Source organism: Monodelphis domestica, chromosome 4 (assembly GCF_027887165.1).
Source record: "Monodelphis domestica isolate mMonDom1 chromosome 4, mMonDom1.pri, whole genome shotgun sequence".
Lineage (NCBI taxonomy): Eukaryota > Metazoa > Chordata > Mammalia > Didelphimorphia > Didelphidae > Monodelphis > Monodelphis domestica.
In genome coordinates, this window is record NC_077230.1 from 58,531,860 (window position 1) to 58,549,439 (window position 17,580).

Genomic DNA, 17,580 nt, shown 5'->3' on the forward strand with positions numbered 1-17,580 from the left:
AGAACACCTAAAAACTATCAATATCAGAACTAAAATATCAGGGCTGAATTGTCATCACAAACAGAAAATAGAAGTTAAAATATGTGAATTCAGCATGAATGTGACTAAGGAATTATTAAAGAAAAGCAAGAAGAAATACCTTTGATAAGATTGAAGGCAGTTCAAACAGATCAAATACCAAAGATAATAGCTCTACTGTATATGCTTATCATTTGTTGCAATTTTTTTTCATTTATCAGTTACTTAGTTGAAAGAGTTATACTTTAAAAATGATCTCATAATTATAGAAAAATGGCATTACCTGTTTGATGGCCCCCTTCAATCAAGACAAATATCAAAATACTCAATAAAGACGTTTTCCAGGAAAAAGAGAACATTTTTTTTCAGCTAAAAAAAATAAAAAATAAAACAACAGCAACAAAAAAACGCAGAAGAACTTGGAGGTAAAGACCTTAAGTAAGAGCTAAAAGTCTTTAATCTATTGAAGAAAATTGTGCCTTTATAGGAAAAAAACTGACAGCAAAAACAAAATTTTTGTTCAAGATTGGATACCTACTGCAAAAGCAGTATAAATTAGCCTAAAGCAAAGTGTTTTCCATTCAACTTTCTTTTTCCTGAAAAAAGATATTCACTTCTTTCCTGTAATAAACTAGGTGTTGCTAACAAGATGGAAAACTCCTCTACTTAGCAGATGGGCAGAGACGATTTTCTTTGTTGTTTTAATCTGGCTGGATAAGCTCTTTACTGACACTCATCATACTAAACAAGGACAATATGCCTCCTGTGTAATTAACTTTTTGCCCTGCGTAGTGAGCAGGGAAGGTCTTTAAGATATTTTTTTTCCCTGCTTTTCAAGATCCATATTTTAAAATGTATAATCAACCTGCATCCTACTGGTTACAAATGACTAACAAAATTAAACCAGTTTGCTTCATGTTCTTCTCAGGACAATAAACAGATCTACCATTATGCAAGCTCCATTTGCCTGTTGAGAATTGAAAGCCTCTCAGTGTAACTTGCTCATTTGCTACCAAACTTGAGATCCAAGATGCTAATCAAGGTGTGACCCTCTCTTAAAACAGTTTAGCCTTCCTTTATCATTATGACATTACATTTGATGCACTTATTTAGGAACAATTATTTAGGAACAAAAAGTATCATTAGTCAGACCCTTGAGACTCAGGACTTATTTCCCAAATAATTAAGAACTTTCCATCAAATAATCATGATAGATTCTTGTTTTGTTTCATCCTGGGCAAGTTTCATAAAAACAGCAGGTAGTAACTATAATTCTGGAGGACTGATGACAAAACATGCTACCCACTTTCTGATGAAAGGTAACAGACTCAAGATACAGAATAAAACATACATTTACAGACCAAACCAGTTTGAGAATGTGCTTTACTTAACTACGCATATTCATTACAAGAACTCCATTTATTTTTTTTTTCCTTTTTCCAATGTAGGGATGCAAGTCCAAGGGAGAATTTGGATAGGGTAGCAAAAAAGAAAAGAAGAAAAGAGGGTCATTGAGGCATTTTTTCTAAAATGTAGGGAAAGGAAAGGGGCAGCAAAAAATTAGCACAAATAAGTAGGAGAAAAAGCTATAGGAAAGGTTTTTCAAAGGGTCATGTGAAAACTTTAATGAAGGCTGAAGGTTTAGCCCACTGAGCTGAAGACCATGGATTTCCAACAATTCTGTAAAGTACAATCTTAGCTTATGAAAAATAGATATCACATTTTATTGGGGGTTCAGAATATGGAAACTGGGAGATTCTAACACAATAGTCACATTTCAGGATTTCTGGGTTAAGATGGCCCCAGAGTAGAGGCAGGGCTCTTCCTCTCCTCTCCAACAATCAAGATAAGGTGCCTCATAAAGACAAAACCCAAGATTAGATGACCGAAGGGGCTCTACAATGAGGCACAGAATGGAAGGTGGGCAAAGTTTGGGCATTTCCCCTCTAAAGGGGGGGCAAAATTACTCTCACCAAGGAGCGAGCTCATCACCCCACCCCCATTCCACCTAAGGTGCCAAAGTTGGGAGCCAGCATGGGGAAACTTCTAGGTTGGGGGGGAATGGCTGGGGTCACCACAGACTTACCCCTAAGAGCAGCGAGACTAGGGACCCCAAGAGCCTGAAGAACCATATTGGTTCTGATTGGGGCACAGCGCATTGGGTAGAGAGAGGTGGTTCACAGCAGATGCCACAGAGACTCAAAAAATAGCCTCAGGGCAAAACCGTGCTAAAGCTCCAAACACAGAGAGCTGCCTATCCTCCTCACTCAGACTTCTGGCTGGGAAGAGAAGAAAAAAACTAACATTGCAATGGCCAACAACACCCAAGAAATACAATCTATAACTACCAAAAAAAAAAGAAAAAGAAAAAGCCTTTGTCTCTGAATAATTTCTACTTAGAGAAACATCAAACTACAGAGGAGACAGGAAAGAACGACAATCAAATACATCCAAACTTTCCCAAAAAAATGGAAATTGGTCACAAACTACCCAAGAAATCAGACTGGAATTTGAGAACCAAGTTAAAACGATGGGCGAAACTTGGCAAGAAAAGTGGGAAATAGTTCAAAAAGAAAATAACTGTTTAAAAAACAGAATCTCCCACTTGGACACAGAAGTCCAGAAATCAAATGAAATTATAAGTAAATTGAAGACCAGAAATGACTTGCTGGAAGCCATGAAAAGCAGCATAGAACCAACCAAAAAAAAAAAAAGACTAGAATTGGGCAAAAGTAGAAACTAATGATCTGACAAGACAGCAAGAATCAATAAAGTCAAAAGATTGACAAAATAGAAGGTAACGTGAAATATCTCATTGAGAAAACAAGATTTAGAAAACAGATCGAGAAGAGACAACTTGAGAATCATAGGTCTACCTAAAAACCCAGAAATGAACAGAAAACTTAACATCATATTATAAGAAATTATCTAAGAAAATTGCCCTGATGTTCTTGAACAAGAGGGCAAAATAAACATTGAAAGAGACCACAGATCACCCTCTACACTAAATCCTCAAAAGAAAACTCCCAGGAACATAATTACCAAATTCAAGAGCTTCCAAGCTAAGGAGAAAATATTGCAAGAAGCCAGAAAGAAACAATTCAGATACCAAGGAGCAACAATCAGGATTATACAGGATCTAGCAGCCTCCACATTAATGACCGCAAGGCTTGAAATATGATATTCAGAAAGGCAAGATAATTGGGCCTATACCCAAGGATCAACTACCCATCAAAATTGACTATATACTTCCAGGGAAAAGTATGGGCATTCAACAAAATAGAAGATTTCCAAATATTTGCAAAGACGCAAACTAAAAGGAAAATTTGATATCCAAATACAAAAACCAGGAGAAACATGAAAAGGTAAATAAGAAAAGGAGGGGAAATTTTTTTTCCTTAAGGGCTTTAACAAGGTCCAATCATTGATATTCCTATATGGAAAAATGCTAATTTTTTGTAACACTCAAAAATTGTATTCACTACTAGAGTAGTTAGAAGAATTATTCATAGGTAGTGATTGGGGTACTAAGTGGTTTAAGATGATATGCAAAAAAAAAAAGAAAAAAGAAAAGGTGGGGAATAGAAGATGGCACCAAGAGAAACTTGATTAAGAAAATTAGGATAATCTATACCAAACAAAGAGGCACATGGAAGAGGGAGGGGAAGAATACTATTATAAGAAGGAGAGGAAAAGATGCTAAAAGGTAATACTCAAGCCTTACTCTCAGTGGAATCAATTCTGAGAGGGAAGAGCATCTAGATCCATTGGGGTATCAAATACAATCTTATCCTATAGGAAATTTCAGAGGGAAATCTAAGGGGGAGAGTGGGTCAAGGAATACAAAAAGGGAGGAAAAGAGAACAGGGAGGAAATCTAATAGATCTTAAAAAAAATAAGAGGGGGAAAAAGAGGAGCGGGTGGAAAGGGAAGTAAATTAAGGTGGGGATTAAGGGGATTGGTTAAAAGCAAACCACTGATATAGAAAGAAATAGTAGAAGAAGAAAGGGCAGGACTAGGAGATGAAATCAAAATGTTGGGGAATACACAAGTGGTAGTCATAACTCTGAATGTGAATGGGATGAACTCACCCATAAAACAGAAAAAAATAGCAGAGTGGATTAGGAATCAAAATCCTAATATATGTTGTCTATAAGAAACACACATGAGGCAGATAGACACACACAAGGTAAAGGTAAAAGACTGGAGCAAAATCTATTGAGCCTCAACTGAGAAAAAGCAGAAAAAGCAACTGAGAAAAATCATGATATCTGACAAAGCCAAAGTAAAAATAGATCTGATTAAAACAGATAAGGAAGGTAATTCCATCCTGATAAAAGGCTACATAGACAATGAAGAACTAGCAGGACTCAAAATGTATATGCACCAAATGGTATAGCATTCTGATTTTTAAAGGAGAAACCAGTGAAGCATAAGTAGGAAATATATAGTAAACTAAACTAATGGGAGACCTGAACCTTCCTCTATCAGATCTAGATAAATCAAACCAAAAAATAAATAAGAAATAGGTAAGAGATGTGCATGAAATCTTATAGTTAATAGATATATGGAGAAAATAAATGGGGACAAAGAGGAATAAACCTTCTTTTCAGCAGCACATGGTACATTAACAAAGATTGACTGTTGTAAGGATTAAAATTTAGGGGAGACTGAGGCAGGTAGAAATTAGTTTCTCTCTGCAAGGAGTATTATATTTTTTAGAGGTTTATTTAAGGATTCAAGAAAAGACAGGATAAGAAACACATGCCTAGGCCAGAGTGGCCTAGACAAGATAATCTCACATCATGGAAGAGACGCCTCTGCTCCAAAACGGAAGTCCAAAAAGAGACCACAAAAGGCTTTGCAATCAGCTTAAATCCTTCCTTGATCTAGGCCCACCTCAGAATTGCGTGAGATTACAAAGCATTTTGGGGAAGTGGAGCAAGGGCTTGTGGGGATTGAAGTCCAGAGTTCTAGTCTATTTTTTACATTTTCCCTGTTTGATCGTTTGAAAAAAATTTTTCCCAAAGGACCATAAAAACAATTTAAAGATTATAATAATTTGAGGATAAGAGAAAAAAAAAGAATAAAACCAATAATTGCTGAACGCATTGACAAAAAGCCAGTTAGGGGGCAGTCCCCTTTGGCATGAAAGTATACATACAAATAAATGTTCAATCAACTACACCCAAAGTTCAATTTTGTGCAGCTGGCTGGTCTGGAGGCTTCTTCATGGTATCTTCTCCAACAGTTCAGTTCTGGATTCAGAGAGGTAGCATCTTCTTTACCTAAAATTCTTCTCAAAAGGAATTTAAACTTTGCAATTTAAATAATGATATTTTTACATTCCCCCCGTTAAGAGGGTGATTGAAAAGGATCACTTATGGATGCATGGCTGAGGTATGAGGTATATGAATCAATTGGTAAGAGAAATTAACAAAAACATTAGAAAAATCCAAAAGAAAAAAAAATTTCTGGATGAAAATATAGACTATCAAAGTCTTATGTGTAAAAATTCCAAGTAAAAGAAAAATAAATCTGTAACAGGTCCTTAAATCAGGGCCCAATCAAAATGATCTAAGCAATGATGCAGTTACCCAGTCAGTAGCCAGGACTACAGAAAGTTGCCACACTATGAGAGTCAGAAAAGGAGGGGACCAGATTATAGAAGCCAAGTAGGAGCCAAGTTTGGGGATACTCATCTGTGAGTATCTTCAGAGTGAGTGTGGACACAAGGAAGGCCTACATCTTAACATAAGTCAAGTGTCACAACCCCAAGTCTCACACTAGGTTCAAAACCTTTGTAGTATTAGCCTAGAAGTGCATCAGTCCATCCTAGATTGGATTTTCTTTGGCTCTGTGCAATGGCTCTTTTGTGTATATCTTGTCCTGGAATCAGACAGAATCATTAAGCAAAGTCCCATAATTTATTTAAATAATTAGTGGCATCATTTTTATAGTCACAAGATTTTTAGGGCATGCATTAGCAAATGTATCTTAAACTTGTAGTACTGAAAAATCAAAAGGTTAAAGAAAATCTTAATACTGGTGACATGTGCTTCAAATATAAAAAGGAGAGAAAAAATTAAATAAAAAACAAATAGTATATTGCACATGCAAGGAAAATATAATAAAAAAGAGCTTTAAAAAATTCAAAAGTATAGCTTATAATCATTGACACTCTGTGTCAGCTAAGAAAATATAGAATACAAGGCTTTCTTACCAAAAATGAGATCCATTTCCTCTTTGTATCTGGCCATGCTCACTGTGAGTAGAAGGCAAATGAATTGAACAAGGTAACAATTTTTTCATTTTTAAAAATACTGTAGTACAAATATGTAGATATCAATATCCCCAAAATTCTCATTAGCCCAATTAATTACAATAGCAAACAAACACACTATCATATTTCACACAAGTTGCTGCATGGCATTTTAAAAAACCTATGAATTGATGGACATTTGTCACAATTTTTACAAATGTAGCAATCTTTCAACCTTGGTATTTAAACATATTTTTAAACAAAGTAAAACTCATCTTGGGTTAAGAACATAATCAAGAAATCTATATATCATTTTGGTGCAAGTAAAGTAATGAGCTGAAGAGTATAAATAAAGGGTGCTCCTTTTTTTTGGAGGCTTTTTAGGGATACAAATGCCCTCAGATTAACTGCCCCAACTTCCATTCACATATTTAGAAATGCGGGAAGGTTGGGGGTTATAAATAAATTTCACTTCAGCTACTGTAATGGGCCTTACTTTGTGGTAGGGGCAGGCAAAATAACCAGAGATTTAAAAAAAAAAATCCAAAAATCATATGTAAAAAACCCTTAAAATCGTTTGAAATATTTAGCATATTAAATTTTCCAGGGTTGTAATAGCAATTGTAACCAGTTCTGAAATCCATCTATCCTCGGCAAAATAGAAAAAAGCTGTTTTTTTTTTCTTATATGGGCTTAATTATTACAATGATATTTTTTTTCAATAGATGGTTATAGGGGAAAAGCAACAGAATTTTAAAACTCAGTACATTCAAAATAAATTCAATCAACCTTCAGTGTAACAGAATATTGAATCCAGTAATATATGAACTTAAAATCACAAAGTTAAACCTTAAACAAAAAATGCAATAGAATACAGAGATTTTTATAAACCATTAGAGTCTGAAATGCCTTAAAATCACAACCTCCAGTCTTTAAAGTTCCTTAGGTGTGTGTGTTTTTTTTTTGTTTTTGTTTTCTTTTAATTAATTATCCATTTAAATGACTATTGTCCAAAGGCAGAGTGGTAAGGGCTAGGCAATGGGGGTTAAGGGACCTGTCCAGTGCCCCACAGCTGGGGAGTATCTGAGGCCAGATTTTAACCCATAGGGAATAAAAACATTGCAAACAAATGCAAAAAAGCAGAAATAATAAATGTAACCTTTTTGCATGATAATGCAATAAAAATAATTAGTAAGGATACATGGAGAGGCAAATAAAAAATTAATAGCAAATTAAATAATATGATTCTCAAAAATCAGTTAATCAAAGGTGAAATCATAGAAACAATTAATAATTTCATTGAAGAGAATGACATTAATGAGACATCTCATCAAAATCTATGGGATGCAGCCAAAGCAGTGTTCTGTGGGAAATTTCTATCCTTGAGTGCTTATATCAACAAATTAGGGAGAGGAAAGATCAATGACTTGGGCATGCAAATTAAAAAACTAGAAAGTGAACAAATTTAAAATCCCAGATAAAAAACTAAGTTAGAAATCCTAAAAATTAAAGGAGAAATTAATAAAATTGAAAGTGAAAGAACTATTGAATTAATAAATAAGACTAAAAGCTGGTTCTTTGAAAAAACAAATCAAATAGACAAAGCACTGGTTAATCTAACTAAAAAAAGGAAAGAAGAAAACCAAATTAACAGTATAAAAGATGAAAAGAGAGACCTCACCTCCAATGAAGAGGAAATTAAAGCAATCATTAAAAACAATTTTGCCCAATTACATGGCAATAAATGTCAATCTAAATGATATGGATGAATATGTACAAAAATATAAATTGCCTAGGTAAACAGAAGAAGAAATAGAATACTTAAATAATCCCATATCAGAAAAAGAAATTGAACAGGCCATCAAAGAACTCCATAAGAAAAAATCCCCAGGGTCTGATGGATTCACAAGTGAATTCTATCAAACATTTAAAGAACAACTAATCCCAATAATACACAAACTATTTGACAAAATAAGCAAAGAAGGAGTTCTACCAAATTCCTTTTATGACACAAATATGGTACTGATTCCAAAGCTAAGCAGATCAAAAACAGAGAAATAAAATTACAGACCAATCTCCCTAATGGACATACATGCATAAATCATAAATAGGATACTAGCAAAAAGACTCCAGCAATTGATCACAAGGATTATTCATTATAATAGGATTTATACCAGGAATGCAAGGATGGTTCAATATTAGAAAAACCATCTATATAATTGACCATATTAACCAGCAAACTAACAAAAATCACATGATTATCTCAATAGATGCAGAAATAGCCTTTGACAAAATATAACACCCATTCCTACTGGAAAACACTAGAAAATAAAGGAAAAGAAGAACCTTTCCTAAAAATAATAAACAGCATATATTTAAAACCATCAGCAAGCATCACCTGCAATGGGGATAAATTAGAAGCCTTCCCAAAAAGAGGAGTGAAACAAGGATGCCCATTATTACCTCTATTATTTAACATTGTACTAGAAACACTAGCAGTAGCAATTACAGAAGAAAAAGAAATTGAGGGTATTAAAATAGGCAGTGAGGAGGGAGGCGAAGCTATCACTCTTTGCAGATGATATGATGGTCTACTTAAAGAATCCTAGAGAATCAACTAAGAAGCTAGTGGAAATAATCAACAACTTTAACAAAGTTGCAGGTTACAAAATAAACCCACATAAATCATCAGAATTTCTATATATTTCCAACACATCTTGGCATCAAGAGTTAGAAAGAAAAATTCCATTTAAAAAATCACTCTAGCCATTATAAAATACTTAGGAATCTATCTGCCAAGACAAAGTTTGCTGAACACAACTAGAAAACACTTTCCACACAATTAAAACTAGATCCTAGGGGGGCAGCTGGGTAGCTCAGTGCATTGAGAGCCAGGCCTAGAGACAGGAGGTCCTAGGTTCAAATCTGGCCCCAGATACTTTCCAGCTGTGTGACCCTGGGCAAGTCACTTGACCCCCATTGCCTAGCCCTTACCATTCTTCTGCCTTGGATTCAATACACAGTATTGACTCCAAGACAGAAGGTAAGGGTTTAAAATTATTTTTAAAAAAACAAACAAAACAAAACTAGATCCTAACAATTGGAAAAACATTAATTGTTCCTAGATAATATAAGCTAATATAATGAAAATGACAATCCTACCCAAATAATCTACTTATTCAGTGCCATACCTATCAAACTACCAAGAAACTTTTTTACTGAGTTAGAAAAAAACTATAACAAAGTTCATTTGGAAGAGCAAAAGATCAAGAATATCAAGGGAAATAATGGGAAAAAAGTGAAGATCTCAAACTATACTATAAAGCAGTGGTCATCAAACAATATAGTACTGGCTAAGAGACAGAAGGGAGGATCAGTGGAATAGACTTGGGATAAATGACTTCAGCAAGACAGTGTATGATAAACCGGAAGATCCCAGCTTTTGGGACCAAAATTCACTATGTGATAAAAAACTGGAAAATTGGAAAACAGTGTTGGAGAGATTAGGTTTAGATCAATATCTCACACCCTACACCAAGATAAATTAAGAATGGGTGAATGAGTTCAATATAAAGAAGGAAACTATAAGCAAATTAATTGAACACAGAATAGCATACTTGTCAGGTCTTTGGGAAAGGAAAGATTTTAAGGCCAAGCAAGAGTTAGAAAAAAACTACAAAATGAAAAATAAATAATTTTGATTACATTAAATTAAAAAGGTTTCCTACAAACAAAATCAATATAACCAAAATTAGAAGGGAAGCAACAAATTGTGGGGGGGGGGGAGGGAGAGAATCTTTATAATAAAAACCTCTGACAAATATCTAATTACTCAACTATATAAGAGGCTAAATCAACTGTACAAAAAAATCAAGCCATTCCGCAATTGATAAATGAGCAAGGGACATGAATAGGCAATTTTCGGATCAAGAAATCAAAACTATCAATAAGCACATGAAAAAGTGTTCTAAATCTCTTATAATTAGAGAAATGCAAATCAAATCAGCACTGAGGTACCAACTTGCTAACATGACAGCAAAGGGAAGTAATAAATGTTGGAGGGGACATGGCAAAATTGGGAAATTAATGCACTGCTGGTGGAGTTGTGAATCGATCCAACCATTCTGGATGGCAATCTGGAACTATGCCCAAAGGGTGCTAAAAGACTGCCTGCACTTTGATTCAGCAATACCACTGCTGGGTTTATACCCCAAAGAGATCAAGAGGAAAAAAAGTTGTACAAATATATTCATAGCTGCACTCTTTGTGGTGGCAAAAAATTGGAAAATGAAAAGATGCCCTCCAATTGGGAAATGGCTGAACAAATTGTGGTATATGTTGGTGATGGAATTGTGCTATAAGAAATAATGAACTGGAGGAGTTCCATGTGAACTGAAATGGCCTCCAGGAATGGATGCAGAGTGAAAGGAGCAGAACCAGGAGAACAATGTACACAGAGACTGATACTCTGTGGCACAAATGTAATGGACTTCTCTACTAGCAGTGATCCAGGACAATTCTGAAGGACTTATGAGAAAGAACACTATCTACATTCAGAGGAAGAACTGTGGGAATAGAAACACAGAATAAAAAGAACTGTTTGATCACATGGGTTGATGGGGATATGATTGGGGATACAGATTCTAAATGATCACCCTAAAGCATATCAATAATATGAAAATAGGTACTGATCAACAACACATGTAAAACCCAGTGGAATTGCACATCAGCTATAGGATGGATTCGGGGTGGAAAGGGAAGGAAAAGAACATGAATCATGTAACCATGGAAAAATATTCTAAATTAATTAATTAAATTAAAAAATGTTAAATAATCACATTTCAAAGGTCTTAAAAAGCAATTCTATGTTTACAAAGTCCGAGGGGAAATGAACTGAAACAGATTACCTGAAAATGATTCTTATTTGTGTAGCCTAAGAAGTCAAAATAAAAGAGTCCAAGTTGATATTACTTGTTTGGGATTATAATTGCCCATAAAATCCTATAAAGTTTTAGCCTTTAAAGCTACTTTCTCTTTAAACTCCAACATAGAATATACCCTATCTAACCAAATTTTTTTACTTGACAAGAGGTTGTTTATGTAACAGTCTAAAAATACTACAAAGTTGAGGGCAGCTAGGTGGCTAAGCAGATTGAGAACCAGGCCTAGAAAAGGTAAGTTCTGGGTTCAAATCTGGCCCGAGACATTTCCTAGCTCTGTGACCCTGGATAAGTCACTTAACCCATATTGCCTACTGTGAATCTTAAAATTTCTCAGACTTGTGAATCTTAAAAAATTCTCAAACTCTACCTTAGAACATTTGGTTAAGGCTATTCCCCATTTTAAACAATGGAGGTACTTAGTCAGGAATGTATATGAGAACTTTACATTACTCCACCCATACTTGGGCATACTTTAGGGGAAAATAAAGTTGTGAACTCCTTACTGAACAATGGAAAGTTACCCAGCCCATACTTAAAGTAAAGCTAAAACCCTTAAGCTGGGTCTATTTTTAGATCTAATACAAAAAGGTGCTAAGTACCTATGAAGGTCAAATTAATCACTAAAAGTTCAAGCAAGCTTAGCAAGAGGTATGAGGTTTTAGTCTACCCAAAGAAGGTGATAACAAGGTGTGAATTAAGAATGGTCAGTCCTGTGAAAACATCTACTGTGATTGGTAGATGTGAAAACTTTCTCTCTCTCTCTCTCTCTCTCTCTCTCTCTCTCTCTCTCTCTCTCTCTCTCTCTCCCTTTCTTTAATTCCTTATTAAAATCTCCATCAAAACCCAGCTGTCTTGGGTATTTCATATTTGGTAATTTTCCCATGGCGACCCTATATTTTTGATTTGAAACCATATATCCGTGGTCACAATGTAAGGCAACCACTCTTTTAACTGTAACACTACCCTTTACTGATCTTCTGGCTTCGAACTGTATTGATTCCAAGACAGAAGGTAAGGGTTTGAATTAAAAACAAAAATACTATAAGTTGGTCCATAGTCATACAAAATATAATTTAGGAGGTTTTAGAAACCAAACTGTGAATTGTTATTGGTGGTAGTGGTAGTATCATATAGCTTTTATAACACTTTAATAATGGTTTGCAAAGTTTATATGCATAATCTCATTTGATCATTTGGACAATTAGACTTTAGTACTATATCACCTGATTCTGTATAGATTCATCATTGTACAAATTTATTTTTATTACACTTTGTGTGAAATTAGAGTTTTGTCAGTGTAACAAAATCTTGTTAGCTAGAATTAGTGGAAAGTAAGGGGGGGGGGTGCAGCTGGGTGGCTCAGTGGATTGAGAGCCAGGCCCAGAGATGGGAGGTCCTGGGTTCCAATCTGGCCTCAGACACTGCCCCTAATTGTGTGCCCCTAGACAAGTCCCCTAAGCCTCATTGCCTAGCCCTCATCACTCTTCTGCCTTAGAACCAAAACACAATATTTTGATTGTACAACAGAAGATAAGGGTTTAAAAAACAAAAAGTAACTAAAGACTACTTTTTCTTTCTGTGAAAGTAAACAGACTGCTATCATTGAGCTAATTCATGGCCTATTTTATCATAGCCAGTGTGTAAATCTTTGATGAAAACATATATCACCACAGCATAGTAATAAAACCATTAAACTTGGGAATAAGAACACCTAGGTTTGAATCCTGTTCCATCATTTATTTTCAGCATTATCATAGGCAAATCATTTAAATTCACTGAGCCTTAGTTTCTTCGGTTATAATAATGGTAGATAGAACATTGCTATCTACCTTATAGGGCTATGAAGGTCAAATAAACTAATGTATATGAAGATAATGTATACACTCACTGTTGAGCAACCTCATTATTATTATCAATAATGATGTTAAACATCTGAAAATAGTTAAGTCTTCTTTTAAAGAAATTCCTTTTCCAAAATGGCCTAAATATTTGTAAAACCTAGTGCATTTGCAGTGAGTTTTATACTCTGCTTTAACAAGATTCAACAGACATTAAATTCTTCTTTCTGCCTCTCAGTATCTAAGTAGGCTAAAAGACTTGGTTTTCTCATCTTACTTATCATTTATAAATAGTAGATCTAACTTGAATCTTATATTATAGACCCATAAAAACATTTTATTCAGAGTTATTAATTTTAAAAATCCTTTTAAAATATGCTATATGCTGGTTAATGCAGTCAATATTATTTTATTTATTAAGCATCAGCTATACAATTAAAAATTTACTCCATTCTGTGGTTCAACTTCCTTTAGAAAAAAACACACATTTATTTGATGAATTTAAAAATGTGTTTAATATCAAACACAATGTTAATCATTCTCAAAACACAATATTTCCATTATCAATTGGTAGGGAGAGGGTATTTTAACAAATCTTCAAAAATAATGACAATGGTATCTTTGAAAAATGTACAAATGAAAATGCTAAGAAAGCACAAGCAGATTTTCTGTACTTGCTATATCCAAAATAAGATATACAAAATAATTAAGTGACCTAGAAAAAGTGCCCCACAAATTGGGAATGACATATAATTATACCCATCTTCATATTAGATCTCCAAAAGACAAATATCTTTAACAATATAAAAATGGTGACAAAATTAAAAAAAGCCAAAGGTCACTGAGACATCACAACCTCAGCCATATTACTTGGAATAAGCTGTTTGGACTTTCAGCCTTACCTCTAATGGCCTTGGTTTTCCTTCCTTACATACAATCATGATAAAAATTCAAGAGAAATCTGAGTTGGGAGATTAAAATGATACTCTTACAAAAATTTTTATCTGAGAAAATGGAATATGATTATCTGTCTTCCTCAAGATATTTCTGATAACATCAGAGTGAATTATATTTAACAGATAGCCATGAAATCTAGTCAGATATAATCCCAACAGGATCACAAAAATTCAGTAAAATTTTGCCTGAATATGTACTGAATAATTAAGCTCTCCTAGGAAAGCCTCTGAAAAAAATTATGATAGTAAAAGGATGAAAGCAATTTTTGCTTTACTGGTAAAAAGTGGGTAGATAGATTTTTTTAAAAATGCAAATTGGTTTCTAATAAGCTAATGAATAAATCTGGTCAAATATGTATACTTGGCTTGTGAAAAGTTAAAAACACAGAAAGCAAATGTGACCAATTTTATCTTCATAACAATGAATTATCTGTTTCAATAGAGCAGTATGTATACTCATATAGTACGTTACTTTATAAGTATATCAATGAAGGTATTGTAAAAAAGTGTTCAGATTATTTTGAAATGTTGCTTTTTAAAGGCCAAACTACCTTTCCAATTTTAAAAAGTAAAATAAATTCACATTATTAAAAAGAAATTATAAATCTTAAGTTTCTTCCCAATTTCACCCTAAATAAATGCCTGTAATTCCCTAATCTCCTTAAATAATGTCAATGAAATTGGAGGAAAATATTGTTGTAACTAAAGGATGGTGGAGTTATCACCTAACTAGGAAGATTGACAAAGTATACATGATAGCTGAGTAGGTTTTTACCACCTCACATTAAGAGCCTTCTATTTTATATTATACAGAAACAATGCCATAAATGGCATCCAGCAATAATTATTTTAAAATACACAGTATTTGTACTGCATGCTTGAGTTGCAAAGAACAGTGACAATGAGAAGTGACTTGCCAAGCATTGGGTTTGGTACCAAAGGAGTAAGTGGTCCTATACCCAGAAACTTGTGCAGGTTAAAACCATATATTGTGTTTTTTAATCATCTATTAAAACATTCTCACATCACATATGTTGATTTGCATAGTCCAAGCATATTCACTGAAAAAAAAATATGAAATATTTATCAAACTTTAACTTCAATCTAAGTTTATCTACATTCTCCCCATTCCCACCCCTTTATATACCCACTTATCAGACCAAACAATATCAATAATTATCTTATACAATTTAAATAATTTTGAATAATTTACAAAATAACCACAAGGCGTTTTTCTCCTCTGCCAACAGGATAGCACAAACACTGGCAAACAACTGTCCAGAAATCCTTTAAAACACCAATGTTATGTCCATCGATGATGAATTAACTACTGCTGCCTTTCTGTTGCTGTAAATGAAGTTTCAAGATCAGCTCCCGGATATCATCTCTCTTGGCCCTTATCACCTGACGAGGAAACCATTTCTCCAAGTGCAGTGGTAATTCAAAATTAACAATGGGATCCTAAAGATAGGAAACATAAAACTAAATTACTTTGAGGAGACATTTCAACTTTTTAAGGAAAATTCACACTAACTCCACGCACTAAAATCATTATAAATGGTAAAAGACAGGGAATTCACTGAATTTAAATTATTATTATAAATAAGTATTGGTACTTCAGTATAGGATTACAGTCAAGGAATATAGATTTATAAGATGTTAGAGCCAGAGGAAGTTTTAAAGATTATCTAGTATGATAACTCACTCATTTTACAAATAAGTAAATTGATGCCTAGATTGTTCTGACTTGCTAAAGGCCATTCAGCTGATCAGTATCAGGGAATGAAGTAGATCGCAGGCCACCTGACTCCCAATTCATCATTCTTTCCAGAAAACAACACTGCCTCAGAATTGGGACTGTGTAGCAGCTTAATAAACTGGTATAACTTAGTACTTTTCATTTTCTAGTAACAAAATTACCTTGGATAGTCCAGGCAGATTCATATTGTACAAAATTATATGCTACCATGTATGATGTACAGTACGAGAAAGGAAAATCACAAAATTGCAAATATTTAATGAAATACACACACACACACACACACACACACACACACATATAGTCTTATACTATCAAATCCTCATCCTCAATGATTCAAAACATTGATTTTATTTTCAGAAAATTGTTTCATGCTTTTGAGGAACTTTTAAAGAGATGGTTCATGACCCAGTCACATAGTATAACATAAGAATTCTGAGCTGATTAAATTCATGATGGTTTTTGCTCAAGTTTCAGAGACCATAAATGGTGGCAGCAGTAGATGGCACTTAATTCAAAAAGTGGTTCTCAATCCCCACATAGGTAGCAGCAATAATTCCTTCCCCTTTTTGTTCCCTTTTCATTCTCCGATTACAATGCATGATTTGGGTTTCAGTAGGCAAGTCTGAAAGTGTAATTCTTCATACTGAAGACTTAAGACTAGTTTCCATGAAGATTTTAAATATGAACATTATATGTTACTTAATAAAGTATTTTATATATATATAAATATAAATATGTTATATATATAAGTATGTTATATATATAACAAAATTAAATATCCATTTTATTGCCAACTAACAAGTTAAATATCTATTTCAAATTCTAATATATCCATATTTGTATATATAGGAAAGATGTCCAGAAAAAATTCTTTTAAAACCACAACATATCAATTCTGAACAACCTCTACTTCTTAGAACCATAAAAATCCAAAAAGCTATTCATTCCATATACCTTGAAGAAGCTTTCCACATATTGTAGTAAATATACTCCACAATCACTGCTGTTGTCTTGCTTAGGAACTTTAGGGCACAGGTCTACCATATTTGTTTTGCTGAATTCACGATGCGTTTTTCGTCTAACTTCCCATTCTACTTCCAAGTACCTGGAACCAATGATGAGTAGAGTAATTAAAGTAGGAATTACCTTTGTCTTTATGCAACAGGTTCAAAGGATCAAGGAATGACATTTGTTGCTACATGTAATGTCTCAATTAAAATGTCTAAAGATAAACCTGACTGCACAAAATTACATTGTATCTCTCTTTTGTATGACTAATTTCAAAGAAAAACTGCTATACTTTAGACAAGGAGAATAAAACTCTGGGGAGGTGTGTTCCCTGATTAATACTGAGCACACACTTTTGTGTGATATATGTAAACATATTAATTTACATGTCAAAGTTTTAAAAAATAGTATGCAAGTAAATAAAATTTTAAAGCAGCATAACAATGTATTTCAATTCAAACCCAATGTTTGGTGCCTTTAGTGCTTCTTGTGGACCACTATGACAACTCATTTGCAAGTCCCTCAAATCCAGGGCAATATGGTCATAGGAATAAAGATGGAATCAGGAACTGTTCCTAAAAAACATATATCCAAAAGCCCTGGTATATTGCTAAATCAATCTATTATAAAGAAAATGTTACTCTTTCACACCAAATAGCTAACCTCAAAATTGAAGGTATAAACTTTTCTTCCTAATATTTGGGAAATATATACTTTAATTTCCCACCAGCAACTAGATATACATTTTTAAGATACTTTATTTCTTCGATCTCAGAATTGAAAGGGACTTCAG

At 33.8% G+C, this 17,580-nt stretch overlaps 1 protein-coding gene across 8 annotated transcripts in view; it reads right to left on the reverse strand.

Moving 5' to 3' along the window:
• Nucleotides 1–13,548: 13,548 nt before the first annotated feature.
• SENP7 (SUMO specific peptidase 7) overlaps nucleotides 13,549–17,580 on the reverse strand; it is a 195,086-nt gene continuing 191,054 nt past the window's right edge. For all 8 annotated transcript variants that reach the window (XM_056793414.1, XM_056793411.1, XM_016433431.2 and 5 more), the window contains 2 exons: nucleotides 16,734–16,884; nucleotides 13,549–15,478 (listed from right to left, as the gene is read on the reverse strand). In XM_056793414.1, coding sequence (XP_056649392.1) covers nucleotides 15,341–15,478; nucleotides 16,734–16,884 — 289 coding nt within the window. In that variant the 3' untranslated portion in view covers nucleotides 13,549–15,340. The remainder of the gene's footprint in view (nucleotides 15,479–16,733; nucleotides 16,885–17,580) is intronic.